Below are 15,917 nucleotides of genomic sequence, written 5' to 3'. Positions count from 1 at the left end.
AGAACTTCAAGTGCATGCATGCTTTAGGCTCTCACTTACATGTACATCTAGTGCATTTACCAGAACTTAGTGCTTTTGTAAAGTGACTGCTTTGATTTATTAAAATACCAGTTGTTTGTATGGATTTAATTTTAGATTGCTGGAAACACAGACACATCATGGCTGAAATAAAAAACAAAGGCAGTGATGGTCAGTTGGTGGATGCCAGAGAAACTGGAGATGGGGGAGACAGGTGTGCAAAATAACAAGATTGAGATTTTTTAATTGAACAAGGTTGTTCAGTCATGAATTTTAAATTTCACCACCAAGCCTCAAATTTGATTATCAAACTTAAAATTTTACCTTGAGCTGAATCCCAAAGGAACAAACTTGTAAAGAAAACCCATGTGTGAACAGTACTACATGATTGTCCTGATGATGTGAGTAATTTTGTGCATACAAGGCTTGGTGGTGAATTTTTGAGTATGTGACGTCATCATGTACAAGCCATGTATAAGGCCTTTTCAGTCACCGTGTATTCTTATCCTGTTCCTGGCATTGCCAGTGGAGCAAAATTACCAGAAGTTTGTTAAAGTAACATGCCCTACATTGTACCTATCAATGAAAGGACACAGACAAACACATTTTACTTAACTAGGTTTCTCTGCAAGGCCAGTTAAAGGATGAAATTTGAGGTCAATTCATCCTTGATATTAACCCATTGACTCCCAGGGGTTCCCCATTGATGAGTAAAATCATCTGGCATTAGACAGACTAAAATACTATGTCTGGCAAGTTTAGGCCAGTTTGGGTGTCAAAAGGGTTTTAAGCACTCAATAACTTGTAGCTTCTCTTGTTGGTTAGTGATAAATCATCAAGTTCCAGTCTCTCTGATAATAAAGCTTCCCAAGCCAGCGATGAGGATGACGACAATGAGGATGAAACAGTAACAGAAGCACTGCAGTTTAACCAACTCTCATTGGAGGAGTTCTGCATGATTGTGCTCTCCAGAGTTACACCTGTGTTCAAAGGTTCCTTGTGCAATGTTCCATCCATTATTGAATCTTCCATTAATTTGCTACATGAGGTATTGAGTTTGATGAAGAATTTCTTTCCTGCTAATCTTTGGATGTCCAGGATGCAAGTTAACTCAGTGATGGTAATTGACAGTGTGTTTACTATTCTTAGACCACATGTAGTTAATACTTATGATGTGTATTAGACTCACCTGGAACTGCAATTCAACAATTGCAAGTGGAAAGGTACTGGGAAATTCAGTTTGTTATAATACATGTATCAGGGCTTCATTGTATCAACAAAGTTCTTTTTTATGCATTTTGCAAAAAACGATTAATTTTACTTGCACACAGTGGTGGATCCAGAGGAGGCCGCGTGTAATTACTTAAAGTTTTGATTGGTTTACTAGAAGATTGTCTCCATCCTTTTTGATTGGCCAAAGCAATTACTTTGGTTTTGGTTTTGCTTATAAAGCATTTTACAGTTTGGCTTGCATTGTGCATTCCTTGACCTATGTGGCATTCATATCTTTCCCTAAGTTGCTGCTTGTGAGAAGTAAGCAATAAAATTTGTCCTAATCTTTTGCTTTAACCTTTAGTTACCATTTTAGTTTAAATAGTACAGAATGCTAAAATTGTGGATTGTTCTTTCTTGTGTTAAGGCAACATCACTCACAAATATCATGAAGATTTTAGGTGAAAGTATAGTACACCACATGAAATACTACATCCAGCTATTTCCTGATGATGATAAAGAAAGAGATTTCAAACCACTAAAGCATAGGCTCTTGGTCCACCGAATGACAGTTGTAAATCTTTCAACATTTCTGCTGCAATTCCTGGAAAGTTTAGTTCCTTTGGAAATGGTGAGACATATTTTTGTTTGTGTGATTTGTAACTGGGTATTTAAAACAACAGTACTATTCTGATAGCAGTCTTCGCTTTTTCAGTGGTTATTACTCACAGTAATATACATAGTTATGTAATGAAACCTTCAGTTGGTTTTATAGTCGGACTGATCCAGTCCCCGTGCAGACAGAAGAAAGCATGCTGTTGTTCAGAGAAGAAGATTGCCATTACCGTGTTAAGAGTGGATGATTTAAATTAATAAAAGAGTTGTTGATTATTGAGTAATTCAATGTCTGTGTTTTTAGTCAGTGTGTCCTTTTACCAAGGAGTCAATCAATCCACCAATCAATCAGTTGATCAATCAATACAGTCATGTAAATTTTTAATTAATCAATGGAATCCATAGTCTAGTGGGTTCAGTTAATAATACATGTAATTTATTATTATTTGTGACCCAGATACGCATTGTACTTTTACCTTTATTATGGGATGTACTTTAGGTAGACAGTTACGAGCTCCTTGGAGTGTATAATTAGCCCTGTTCTGTCTTGGAAAATCCATAGAGAGTATATTGTGAAGAAAGCTATAAATAAGCACTTTTAGTATAATTTCATACTATGTGATTATTGAAAATTCTCTGTTCTGTTTAGTTGCTCTTGAGGTGATTATTAGGCAATAATCACCTAAGTGGTTTTTTCAAATGGCTGCAAGCCATTTTGTCAAGGTGACAGTTGAAGAAATTAATTATTGTTTTAAAGAAAATGCATATTTTTCAAATAATTGCTTAATATGTAATTATATTTTATGCTAGCCTAAAACAATTATAATTCACCTCAGCCCTGGTGAATATAGATGGATAAAAACCTCAACGTCATCTTGGTTTTTATTCACCGATATTCACCTTGCCTTCAGGGAATGTTGTTAACTATTCTTTTTCAAGGCACTCAGGAAGGCTGGAGTCCAGGCAGCTGCTCTCGTTCAGATTTATTGCTCCCTGGTTCGGTTGGTTCTGGAGTATGCTGTCCTGTTCTGGGCTGCCTTCCTGAGCACCTTCTCTATACTGTCGAGTCTGTACGAAGAAGGACATTAATAATTATTTACCCGAATCTGGAATACAATGGTGCACTTGTGTGTTCTGTGTGTGCCTCTCTATCTTGAGCATCATAGCATGATGCTTTCTGTTTCACTTATTGTAAAAAGCCAGTGAAACAAAACCTATTAGTCATCTCTTTCCAACATATGCCTGTATTTGTCACAAATGTGGTTTGCTCTCTGGAGCATGGAGGACCAAGAAATTTTCATCGCTTTCACTGTAATAGTGGTCTAATAGACATACATAAAACATTCATAGGCTGGAACTGCTCTAGACTTATGGATTTTCTGTACTAAAAAGGCTAGCACCCAAAACAGGTTTGGTTCTCCCTTAATAGTGGTTGATATATTTTTGCCAACGTGATTGATTCAACCACATTTAATATACTCTGCTAATTGTCTGTATCAACAGTCATCCAAAGTGATCCCTTCTGAGTTAACAACGGTATTGTGGTTTCTTTCCATGGATGAGCTCCTGGCTAAAACTCATAATCACCTTCAACCCATTGCCATGAAATACCTGGCAGCTGTGGATCAACATTCGAATGAGCTAAGTCTTTTTACTGAAGACATTTGTGAGTCAATGGTCAACACATGCAAGTTCTTGAAGGCCTGTAAAGTCAAGGTACATGTAAATTATGGTGATTCTTTTTTTCATGACTACACAGTGACACAAATTAATGGTTGTTTTTATGGATCCGAAATGCCAATGCCAAATGTGTTTGTTTTGTGGTAGGAGCTGGGGGGTTCTCTGAAAGAGCTGGCAGACCTTCTGGAAGCTTCTGTGCCAAGTCTGACTTACCACAGACATATGGAATTTATTCATGAGGCTTTGATGATCTGCAGCAAGGTCTGTGATCCAGCAACTGTTGCAGATGAAAGAGTCATCGCTGTTTGTCAAAGAGCAGTGCTTCACCTTCTTGCTCACTCCAACTCAGATGTCAGGTGGCAGGCCTACAAAGTATCATGGAGTCTGGCAAAGGGAGCACTAAGTGTGAGCCACGTGACTGAGCCCATGTCTATCGTCTGCCAAAAATCTTTGTTCCTATTGGATAAAGCTGTGTTGCATCAGATCTGCTGCTTTGGGATATATGATGAAAATGAAAAGGTTAGTTTTGCTGGTACATGTATTGCTTGAAAGCAATTTTGAAGTGGTTTACCGCTAATTTTGTTGAAATCAAACTACATGCTGAAATTATGATATTTTTTATTTCTACCAGGTCAGTGATGTAGCAATCGAGTTGATAACCACCCTGTTGCTCGGAAGACTCAGCATGAGTGGCGAGCTGTGGAAAAAGCTTTTACATGGGTTGATACCATCTTTACCGCAACTGCAAGGTTCTGTCCTTGTTGATCCAACCTTGGACCAGTGTATACAGGAGCTAGTAGCAGCAAATGGTGTCACAGGAGGACACGTGACTGCTGAAGGTGACACTATCACTTTGCCAACATTGGAGAGGCTGCGGGGTGCATTGCGCCTGATGTTTGTTAAGGATGCTAAATTGCGTAACAAGGCTTTTGATTCAGTCATATGGAATCTAGCCAATGAAGCTAATGGCAAGAAAAAACAACTTTTTGTACATGGTAGTCATATTGAGAAAGGGGAAGACTTATTTATTGTTGATCAGGTCACCACTGCTGTTCACTCTCATCTGCCTGTGTCTCACACAAGTGTGGATAAAAGTCAAATTCTCAACCTTCTGTCGATATTGTCATCTTCACCTATGGATGTTGCCGTAAGGAAATCCTCAGCCCAGCAGCTTGCTATTATTTTACAAGGTAATCTTTTGGGTCATCACCTTATCTGTTAATTATTGATGAACAGATTCACAACCTTTCAAATACAATTAGCTCCCTACAAGTTCTAGTAGCTCAATGGGGGTAGAGCGTCTGACCGGTGTGTTGAGGAGGTCGTGAGTTCAATTCCTGCCTACTGTAGGACTCGTATTTTTCAGATGTTCTTTCGCACATAGCCAAGCAACTACCGGTACTTTCCTGGATTCACAACTTTGACAAAATTGTATGTAACGACAAGCCTCTTTTGGTGTCCTTAAAAGAGAACTAAAGAGAGTTCTTTTTTGGCCAAAAAATTCCATAGATTTTCCTTCCTTTACATGTATGTATTATCCATTTGAAAAATGTCAAATTTATTTGTGGTAGAGTACAAAACTGTGCTACGAAGGATATTGGGATGGCCAGACTGTGAGGTCAACACCAGAACAAATCACTCCTGCTAATTTTTCCTCTTCATTTCTACATTCCTCTTCATTTCTACATTGTTTTTCCTAATTTCCAGAAGCACAAACATTTTTCCTCCATGTTGATGGATTCTATTTTCAGTTAACTGTTAAGATTAGTGTCTTACGCATGCATTTTTGTTTGCAGATCCACAATGGCATGAATCTCTTCTTGAGGAATGCATGGATGAAGTCTGTGTGTCCATTCTTCTAGAAATTATTGAAGAAGATGCTCCTGTTCACTCCTCAGCTACACCTTGTCCAAGGGTAGAGCTTGTTCCTGCTTGCCTGACTATACTGCGATTATTGGCCGAGTACAATGCAACCTGTAGGCACAAGCTGGCCACTAAGTACTCTGTTTACACTCTAGTCACAAGGTAATGTAAAGCATGATTGTAGATCCGTCAAATTACAGCCAGGAAAGTTAATGTGCTGTAACCCATTCATCGACCCCCAGGCCCTGGACGAGTAAATCACCTGGCGTTAGACCAAATGAAATATAAAATCGCTCTCTCAAGACAGAAAGGGTTAATTAAAGGGGATTGAACGTAGACTGATGTTGTTAACCCATTCATCCCGGAAGTGCCCCCCCTGACGAGTAAAAATTAATCATCTGGTATTAGATTGAGTAAAAATTCTACGAGTTTCACTCTCAGGACTGAAAGGGCTAACTTAACTTTCCAGCAATAAGAACTGTGGGTAACCGAGTTTGTTTTTGAGATAGAAGTGTCTAAATACAAAATATAGGGTTTTTTTTAAATGGCTCTGTTGTAGCCATGGTATTAAACCTGTTTTGTCCCAAAAATGAGTGCATCTTGCAATTACTGGTTTATCATAGGTCGGGTAAAAAAAACATCGCCCTTTGGTGAAACAGTTGTTTAGATTCAATCGTTCCAAATAGCACTGTTTGTTGAAAGAATTGATACTGCCTTGAGATTCTGCTTAAGTCAGGTGGAAACTTCCTGTAGCTCATAAAGAAAGGTCTACAAGGTCAAACCCTTACCACCAACCAGTTGGATTAGCTGGGAGAGCACAACTCCTTCCTAACCATCAGTAAGGGTCTTGGAATAACCAAGGGCAAAGTGCTGCACTGTACCTTGTTTAAATTGGTGAATTCTTATCTTAAAGTTTAAAGTGCCCCTAACCCCAAAATGTTTTTTTTTTTTCGCTAAAATGAATCTTTGCACCTGTTTGAAACGCATTGCGGCAATTTTTTCCTTTTTCTAACAAATTCTACCATTTTATAGGCTTCGAAAGTTGCGAAAATCCAACCCTCCTTTGTTCACGACCGAGTCAGAAGGGGAGTGGGTCTATTCCTGATGTGACGTCACAATCTACTTTGCATGCATTTTTACAAAGAGTTCATGCAATGTAAATCAGTTTGTGATGTCACATCAGGAATAGACCCACTCCCCTTCTGACTCAGTCGTGAACAAAAGATGCTTGGATTTTCGCAACTTTCAAAGCCTATAAAATGGCAGAATTTGTTAGAAAAATGAAAAAATTGCCGCAATGCGTTTCGAATAGGTGCAAAGATTCATTTTAGCGAAAAAAACATTTTGGGGTTAGGGGCACTTTAAGTATCTCTTGAGATCTCATTAAATCTTTAAAAGAACCTGTAATGTTTTTCACTGGTGAAGTGGGCCCACAGTACCTTGCTACTGCCTCTTGCTGTAATTATTACTTTAATAGTTTTTCCAAACAATGAAGTTAATATCAACAGGAGCTAGTACATCTATCACTCTGTCAAGTTAGGTCAGCTATGAAGTAGAATACATTGCTCTAAATTGTCCAATCATATTATGGATACTATGTGAGAGATTAATAATTGATAATACAGTAATAAAACAAATTGTACAGACACAGTAAGTCTGCTGAGTAGTTTACAGACTGACATAGTGGGGAGGTCACTGCAATTTATTCTGTTCCTTTATTAGGTGTGCCCTATTTTGTCAGTCCAATGGTCAGGTTAAGTATGAGGCAGCCTGCCTCATGGTTCTTCTTCTGTTTGATGAGGCAGCAGTGACACTGCCTGACAGTAGTAATGGTGGAATATCTTTCAGCTTGCCAAAATCGGTTGTTAGGAGGTATGTCATAAGAAAGATCATCATAACAGTGTGGTGATAGTTGCCACTATATTATAGAGGAAAGATATCAGTTGCAGATTATTAACGACACACTGCTTTTCAGAGTTTAAACAAGGCACTTTTATTCTGAAAACATGAAATTCAACATGTGAATGAATCCCATTAACCCACTCTTCCCTGAAGTGGGCTTCATTGTAAAATCTTCTTGTCTGCACAAGTCAGAGAAAAATCTGGAAAGGTGAAAGGGTAAAATGGAGACATTTTGGAGCGAAAAGAGACGTTTTTAACCCTTTACCAGTAAAGGGTGCCCCATTGACAAGTCACCCAATGCATCTTATGGGTAAGGTGGGACCTACATGTAGGGTATCCAGGGATACGACTTTAACCCTGAGGACCCCAAGATAAGAGTCATGAACCTTCATGTTAGGAATACACATTCTGATCAATCATTGGAAGGCAAAACAGTAGTTGAGTTGTTCTGGAACACTTACCAGCCACTTAAGACAATCTCTACATGTTATCCAAAAGTGCTGAAAAACTCAGATATTTTAACTGAGAGAAAGCTGCAAGGTCCACATGTTGCATGCTGTAGTCCTGACTGTTGTATTTGTGCACTGTAAGCCACTGTAACTGTACAATAATTATTATTATTATACATTGGTGTCACCAGCTCGATTTTGATTGGCTATAAGGACGCAGCTAATTCTTGCTTGCTCTGTTTCTCTTACGTCATACCTACAAACAATAGATTTTATATATGTAGAATTGACGTCATACCTACAGACAATAGTTTTATGCATTCAGAAGTGACGTCGTGTAACACACTAACCAGCAGTTTGATCAGTTTTGTCATGGCGGAGCTCAGCTCAGGAATATGCATAATAAAACAATTATTGAATTCGGTTTTCGCATGTTAGCGATAATTATCAAGGCCTCAGTTTGTGTTATCCGCCTCAGCCTTTGGCTTCGGCATATAACACAAACTTTGGCCTTGATAAGTATCACTAACATGCTCAACCTCATCCAATAATTGTTAATTTTTAACATAATAAATTTGAGATCCTAAAGTGGTGCCTAAACAGTGATAATGATACATGGAGGAAGCTTTCTAAATCACTTATTTCGGTTTACTCTCAGACTGGAAATTGACTCAATATTTGCTGTTTCATTACAGATTTCAGTTGCCATTCACTCCTCCTGTCCACACCCCAGTGAGTGTTCATCAGTCGCAAGGCCTGGAGCTAAAGAACTCACTTACCTCAGAACCTTCAGTTTCAAGGCTTAGATTGGCCTGGAACATTGGATGGCATGAAACTATTGAAAACCTTGCAAGGGTCAAAGGGGTGGAAGATGTTGGCAATCCTGACCAGGATTTAGGGTGTGATTTGATTTGTTTCATCCCTTAAATGACATGCATGTAGTTGGGGTAGTACAGTGTCTCTATGACCATGCCACACTTGGTACACTACAAGGAACATTGTTGCAGTATTAATTTACACGTATACTGTATAGAAAATTCAAATGGTGGTATTCAGTTGATAGCAGCTATGGGTTTGGTACTGCACAAAACTATTATAATGATTTTTTTTACATATGCATAGATTATATCAAGATACAGATGAAAGCCTTCATGAAAAAATGGGATCAAAATAATTGTCCAGTTTGCAACTTGACTACCAGCAGAGTTAATGGATTACTGGTTTATCATCATAGTTTTTAAACCAATAAAAACAAAGTAAAAGCAAAAAGTTCCCATGATAGACAGTAAACTAGTAACCAGTAACTGTCGTCTGTCTTCTGTAATACCGGTATATCTTGGGTGGGAGGGTAAACACTTGGATAATTCTTGCCAAAACAAGCTACATGTAAAAAAATTATTTTACAATCCAAGGGTAAATAAAGATATAAATTCTATGATAATGATGTGATATGATATTCCTGTCATGAAAGACATACAGTAACATCCTTTTAAAGAGTAGTCTATAAATGATATCCTCTGTAAAATTCATGGGAAACAACCCAGATACAATGAAACCACAATAGAATGAACGAAAATTTTACAGGACCTTGGTTGGCACTTCTTTCTATGAAGATATTCTGCACATGTAACAAAGAAGGTTGTTGAAGAATAATCAACAAAAATCGTTTACCCTTCATTCAACTTTTTCAGGTACTGGCCAGCATTACGGTGGAGAGATGTCGATGCAGATCTCCTGTGTTGCAGCCACATCACCATTTCTCTCAATAATCAGCTGCAATGCATGGAATCCGCAAGCTCACACTACGATGTCAAAATGGCTCTCAGTAATATAACGGCTCATTTGCAAGCTGATAAGGGGGCAACAGATGGCATGAAACAAAGGCTTGCGGTGGAGGCGCTGTATACGTTAAAATGGGAAAGTGCTTTTGGGAGGTAAAGTCATTTTGAATTAAATTTATTATTAGTTTTTAATTCATATATGTGTATTAAATGTTGACCAGTGTTAATACTAGAGAGATTAAGCATCACATTTACGGAAAACAGCCAACGTCGGACTAAAATTTGTGTTTTGCCAAAAATGAAAGAATATGTGAGCTCATTTCTTGCGTGGTAGCAGCAGGTATCAAGTAACTTTTCAAAAGAGAGAAACGAGTTAGAATAACATCCTTTTCATGCTTTTATGACAAGCAGCAGCTCACCGTTTCGCATTTGCCGTTTCACATAAACACAACGCTTAATCTCTCTGTCTAAATTCTTCTTGCAAGTGGATGGGATCACTAGATGTTGTGATCATCCTCAGCTGATGAGTGGGTGACTCAAGTGACAGAAACGTATTGCTGCCTGTTGGTGTCTTTCTGTAGGACTGTTGAATTTAAAATTCTTTTAATTTGTGGGAAAGCAAGTACAGTAGCTTATTGTTACAAATTCAAGGGTTTTTTTATTCAATATGATTTAGATTCCTTCAAGTGGTTCCAAACAATGCTGAAGATGACACTTTAGCCACAGAATTACTAAAGCTGTTAGATGTCATTCTGACTGGGCCTCCACAGCCCCCGGAACCTGTTGTGGCCTGGGTGGCAAGAACGGTATTGGAGAGAGATGGGCCTCAGATGACTCTGTTGAGAAATGTCGAAACAAGCACTGAAGACTCAACTGTCTCTGAATCAAAAAGGTATACTGTGTCAGGAAAATAATGTTATTGTCTGGTGATCTTTGTAATTTGGACGTGTGACTTATGCATACCATTAAAAGATTATCAGTGAGAGCCAACCTGCTTTAGGGTCTTTGTGAAATGGAAGAAGCGCTGTTAGAGGCATAGTTGTGTTCATCACTATCAATTATCCAGAAACAAGTCTCATTATATGAGTACCCCTCCTCATTAAAATTATAATGATTATCACGATTTGGCACTTGGACTCTAACATTGAAATTACATACCAACCTTGCTCCTTAACGTCTCCCTTTTATAGGACACGGTAGTTTTTACGTCAGTGATTCATACTGGCGTATTCACTTAACATTTTGATTTGAGGGGCTCAGAGCAAAGAGACATAAGAATATGAAGAAGACTTCAATAGAAGGATAGGTTAAACGTACTTAGCAATGAATCGCATACATTATCAATAAAAATTTTATCTGCAGAACATTGCGCAAGCATCTCCTCTCTTTCCTTGTCACGTTGGTGAGGTGTCTATCTCAGTACACAAAGGGCTGGAGACTGGATAAAGAAAGAATTTTCATTGGAGATTTAGCTTATGCACTGGCCTTGAATCTGGATTTAGAAGACAATCCTCAGTTTTATGATATCCCAGTGCTCGAGACATCACTTGTCTGTTTGGCACATATCAGTGCGCAGCCTCACTGGAGCTTGTATTGTAAATTCTCACAGGGAATGAGTCTCTGTGTTCAGTTGATGACCTCTTTGGTGCAGGTAAGTTTCTTTTTTTATATGACTTATTCTTGGCAAGGTTTGTCCATCCATGCAAAGTGATGCAGTGGCGAGACCCCAGGGGAAGGTACGTCCAGTGCTATGATCGCTCCATTTCTACTAATGTGGGTGTTGGTTAAATTTGTTGGCTTTTTAGCTCTCTGCTTTCAGACGTTTTTGTTGGGGTTTTCCCTGTCAGGGGCGTAGCGTCCATATACGCACGTACGCCCGTGCGTACAGCTCAAATCCGGGAATCCTTATTCCATGGAAAAAAGTCTTTGCGTGAGTATTTCCAGTATCGTTTCATTAACCCATACAGAACTGGCCAAACGGATCCAACATCATCCAACATTGTTGGACGCCGTTGAAAAGTGTTGAAAGAGGTGACCAAACGAATGCAACCTGTGGGATCCAGAATTTTGGACTCAAGTGTCTGGAACCAAAATCTACCCAGAATCCTTAGAAAGCAAACTCTCGCCATGTTGGCGTTTTCAATTTCCCTTTAAAATTATCAATAGAGTCACTCTGTGATAGCAAGAGGACGGCTGTTCCAGAATCTGGGAACTGCAACAGCAAATGCCTGGTCTCCAAAGGTCTTGCACCATGCAGGTGTGAGGAACCTTGAGAAGACCCAGGGCGTCACTGCGTAGGGAGTAGCGTACCGGGGTCTTGACTTGCAAAAGATCCTGCAGATACATTGGCGCCATGCCCCTGAGAGCTTTGAACACAAGAAGGGCTATCTTTTCGAAGAGAGATTGCTCAAGCTTTCGTCGCTCAGACATTCAAGATTTTGGTCGTTCAGCATCCGTAGCTTGAACTGACGTGGCAACGCGCGAAACAGATGCAACGAATAAGCCATCACCATGGATACCGATAGCCGCAACGCATGCGTGCGTGCAACGCTGTTGAATGTGATGGCCGAACGAATGCAACCCTGTTGTTCACACGTTAGAACAAAACAAACGTTGGATGATGTTGAAGACGATCTTTGATGGAAATCAAACTTCGTTCAACAACTTCCAACATCATACAACGTGGTGGGCAAACGAGTGCAACATGTTCGATTCAACAATGTTGGATGATGTTACACTAACATGTTCAGTGGACCCGTTTGGCCAGGCCTTAACTGCGAAAAACGTAATAGTGGACGAAAGCAAAAAAACAACTCTACCCTTCGAAGCCCATCGAACAGTGTCAGTCTTCAGGATCACCAGTCCCCCAGTTCCCGGTTATTTTTTAAGGATATGTTATGATGATGATGATGATGATGATGATGTTACAACAGAGGTTGCGACGTCTTGCCCTTTGCTTGTACTGTAATTATAGCTTGTTGTAGCTTGCTGCAGAGAAAACTCGGCAGATGGGTAAAATAAACGACTAACTACTGCATTTTCCTTCGCATTTATTTATTGAAATGTCCTTTGAAAATAGTCGGAAATGGCATTACCGAGACCCTAAATTTCCCCCTACTTTGGAGCGCCTTCGGTGCTCGAAGCATTTTTCGTGTGCGGTACACCTTCAAAATCTCACGCCACGCCCCTGCCTGTTATTGACCACCAACACATTCTAACTTCCAATAACCCTTTAAGGCCAGAGGGGCGCCCCATTGACAAGCAAAATCGTCTGGCGTTAGACAGTTTAAAATTCATAAGTGGCCACTGGGAGTTTAAGTGTTAAAGCAGGCTATGTTGGCGTGCAGCAATTTGGAGCAACACGCCCCTGGGTTAACCCTTGTAGAAGCCCATCCAAGGTAGAAAAGCTATATGCCAACTTACTAAATCCTACAGAAACTGATACCAAGGTCTGGCCATGCGAGTGTTTAGTTTGATGTTTTTTTCTGCCAAATGGCATTAATGATAGCCCAATTCAAATTTTAAGAACTTCTCTTGTAGATGGGCCGGATCCAATGGCAGGAACTGGGACCATATTGGGATGACATAGCTACTTTACCATTCTCACTGAGAAAAACTGAAAGTCTATTGCATCGACGCTCTTCATTTCATTTCAGATAGTCCTTGCTTTCCATGCAGGCAGATTTGGAGCCAGTTTGTCGTTCATGGGTAAAGGTGTTACCTACTATGCCGGTCTATGTCTTTGCCACCTTACGCAAGAAATGGCTGCCATTGATTCAACGCAGGTAATACACTGCATGCGATGTAAGACTAATGTTTCACAGGAAAGAGATACCTGTACACTTTTCAGCATTTGGAACTCGTATTAATTGAAATGAAAGGACTAGCAACAACAATTATCAACAAGTTAAAACTTGTTGATACTGATTTTTAGTCTCTTTTTCTAACAAGTATTAAAGAAGGGTTAATGCATAATCATCAAAAGACTTAACCGGTAGTACCGTGTTCTTGTCTGTCGTTAGCACTTCCCAGTGGGAAGAGAAGCAATGGATGACACATTTGACTTAACATTCACTAGTTGCAGAAGAAAATATATCCCTTGACATGAGGAGTATTCACAGGGTACGGTGATGGAAGACAGAGATCAGTGGAGAGGGCTGGGGCCCGTTTCTCGAAAGTCCCGAAACTTTACGGGCCTTTTTCGGGTGTCACAATTCCCTTTGTATCTCAAGAATGGAGAGGATTTAAGGTGGCTGGTACCAGTTTCACTACTTTTAAGGACCTTTTTGTTTGAAGGGTTGTCACTACAAAACTGTATCACGTAAAAGAAATGTTATGATACCATACCAAACACCAATTATTGCTTAACAAAATGTGCTCACTATTTTGACGTAATAGGTTACTATGGCAACATGAAAGCTCTCCAAAAACACCCTATATTTCGTCTTTACTTGCTTATATCTCAAAAATGAACTCGGTGACCCCCATTTTTTATAGCAGAATAATAATTAGCAATTTGAGATAGGACTATCAGCAAAGTTTAAAAAAAGTCTTGGGAGCCAATTCAGAGCTACCTTAAATTTTCGAAAATTTAAGGTAGCCCTGAATTGGCTCCCAAGAATTTTTTTAAACTTTGCAGATAGTCCTATCTCAAATTGTTTATTATTATTCTGCTATAAAAAATGGGGGTCACCGAGTTCATTTTTGAGATATAAGCAAGTAAAGACGAAATATAGGGTGTTTTTGGAGACCTTTCATGTTGCCATAGTAACCTATTACGTAAAAATAGTTAGGGCATTTTGTTAAGCAATAATTGGTGTTTGATATGGTACCATAACATTGCTGTTACGTGAAACAGTATAGTAGTTATAACCCATCTAATGAGAAGGTCTCTAAAAGTGGTGAAACTGGTTCCAGCCACCTTAATTCGTCAAACTTCACAGTTATTTTTATTTTTGTTACCTTGAAAACATGTTAAAATATCGGCTTTCCAAAACAAGCGGTTGGCAGTTTCTCAAATGGCTTTTCGAGACTTTCGAGAAACGGGCCCCTGGTCTCTGACAGGTTACGAGTGCACTTGACGTTAGGAACCTTAAGGAAGGCGACGACGAAGGCTACGAGAACGTTGTCAAAAAATATTATTTCCCGTTATTGTAATAATATCGCAATTATTCCAAGTTGTTCGTCATGGAGTGTATGTTAAACAAATCGAAAGTGATTCAGCGTTGTCTGTACTCTTATCGACAACGATATTCGTCATCACAGTGGTCAAAATGTTGTGGACTCACGAGGCGTAGTCCACAATATTCAACGCCAAAGAAGGTTTTTATTTCCAGAGCGTCAACAAAATCATGACACAAAGAAAGAGCAAGCGTTGTCTATAACTTTCTCGCAATATGATTGGTTTATTTCCCAAAATGGGGTTTCCTGATTGGCTATTACATTGCGTGACAAATTGACGCGAGCATGACGCGTACAGCGTTGTCGAGACTCTTATCGACAACGGCAAATTAGCCAATCAGATTGCGAGGTTACAAGCAATTGTGGTAAAAATCAACATTGCAAGAATGAAATTGGTAAGAACGGTGTGGATGTTTGGAGAGAAAATTGAAAATTTAACTTCAAGTTTGCGCGTCCTCGACATAACCTCAAATTTGGTCAATTCACGTCCTTGTCAGGCCAACAACGGTATAGAAATTTACCAAAGTGTAAAACGCACGTGCAGGGTGCCTATTGTTTCCTGGCGTTCTCCTCCCTAATATGTTGACGTCGTCGACGCCAGAGCCATCGATGTAAAACCAGCCCTGGAGTCTCTTTTGAATGTCTGTATTTATTCAATTTTATTTAAGACTAAAGAAATGAAAAACCTCTTATTGGCCCTTTAGGCTTGGGTGTCTCACTGGTTGCACAAAAAAGATCCTGACGAGGAGCCCTTACCCTGGCTGGTGCCTTTATTGACAGACCGTTGGCCTGATGTGCGTTGGATTGGGCTTTCTATTTGCACCAGTCTCGCTTCCTCTAAACAAGGGAGAAGAGAACTTGAGAATACTGGAAAGAAGTTTGTAGGTGGCTTATGGAGTTGTGTGTTTACCATTCTGTTGGACGATCTGGAGTGTGGTTTTGTTAGGCAGCAGGTTTGTCTCTTCAGAATCTCAACTCTCGTTGAAGTACATTGCATTTTTTACTACCACTGCCGCTTGTTTGACGATTAAATGTTTTCTTCATCTTGGTATCATGATCTGTTGAAATGAAGTAACCGCAGTCACGGTACTGTGACGCTTGTGGGATAGTAATAATCTAATCTATCATGGAACCGCAAGAACCATCTCTATTAAATAAAAGACGACTTTCATAAAGGGCAAACCAGTGAATGTGCTACTTGCCAACCTCCGTTCAT

At 39.5% G+C, this 15,917-nt stretch overlaps 1 protein-coding gene across 2 annotated transcripts in view; it reads left to right on the top strand.

Moving 5' to 3' along the window:
* Positions 1–15,917, top strand: part of LOC138018594 (rotatin-like) — a 52,717-nt gene that overhangs the window by 22,502 nt on the left and 14,298 nt on the right. Inside the window, exons 7-20 of one of the 2 annotated variants that reach the window (XM_068865287.1) lie at positions 136–232; positions 844–1,138; positions 1,658–1,861; positions 3,349–3,561; positions 3,673–4,044; positions 4,157–4,715; positions 5,322–5,550; positions 7,111–7,260; positions 8,435–8,638; positions 9,431–9,673; positions 10,197–10,412; positions 10,883–11,171; positions 13,177–13,305; positions 15,406–15,654. In XM_068865287.1, the coding sequence (XP_068721388.1) occupies positions 136–232; positions 844–1,138; positions 1,658–1,861; positions 3,349–3,561; positions 3,673–4,044; positions 4,157–4,715; positions 5,322–5,550; positions 7,111–7,260; positions 8,435–8,638; positions 9,431–9,673; positions 10,197–10,412; positions 10,883–11,171; positions 13,177–13,305; positions 15,406–15,654 (3,449 nt within the window). The remainder of the gene's footprint in view (positions 1–135; positions 233–843; positions 1,139–1,657; positions 1,862–3,348; positions 3,562–3,672; positions 4,045–4,156; positions 4,716–5,321; positions 5,551–7,110; positions 7,261–8,434; positions 8,639–9,430; positions 9,674–10,196; positions 10,413–10,882; positions 11,172–13,176; positions 13,306–15,405; positions 15,655–15,917) is intronic. The other variant, XM_068865288.1, reaches the window with a different exon arrangement.

The sequence above is a fragment of the Montipora capricornis genome, chromosome 10 (assembly GCF_036669925.1).
Source record: "Montipora capricornis isolate CH-2021 chromosome 10, ASM3666992v2, whole genome shotgun sequence".
NCBI classification, from domain to species: Eukaryota; Metazoa; Cnidaria; class Anthozoa; order Scleractinia; family Acroporidae; genus Montipora; species Montipora capricornis.
This window is presented reverse-complemented; position numbering and strand designations above follow the sequence as displayed.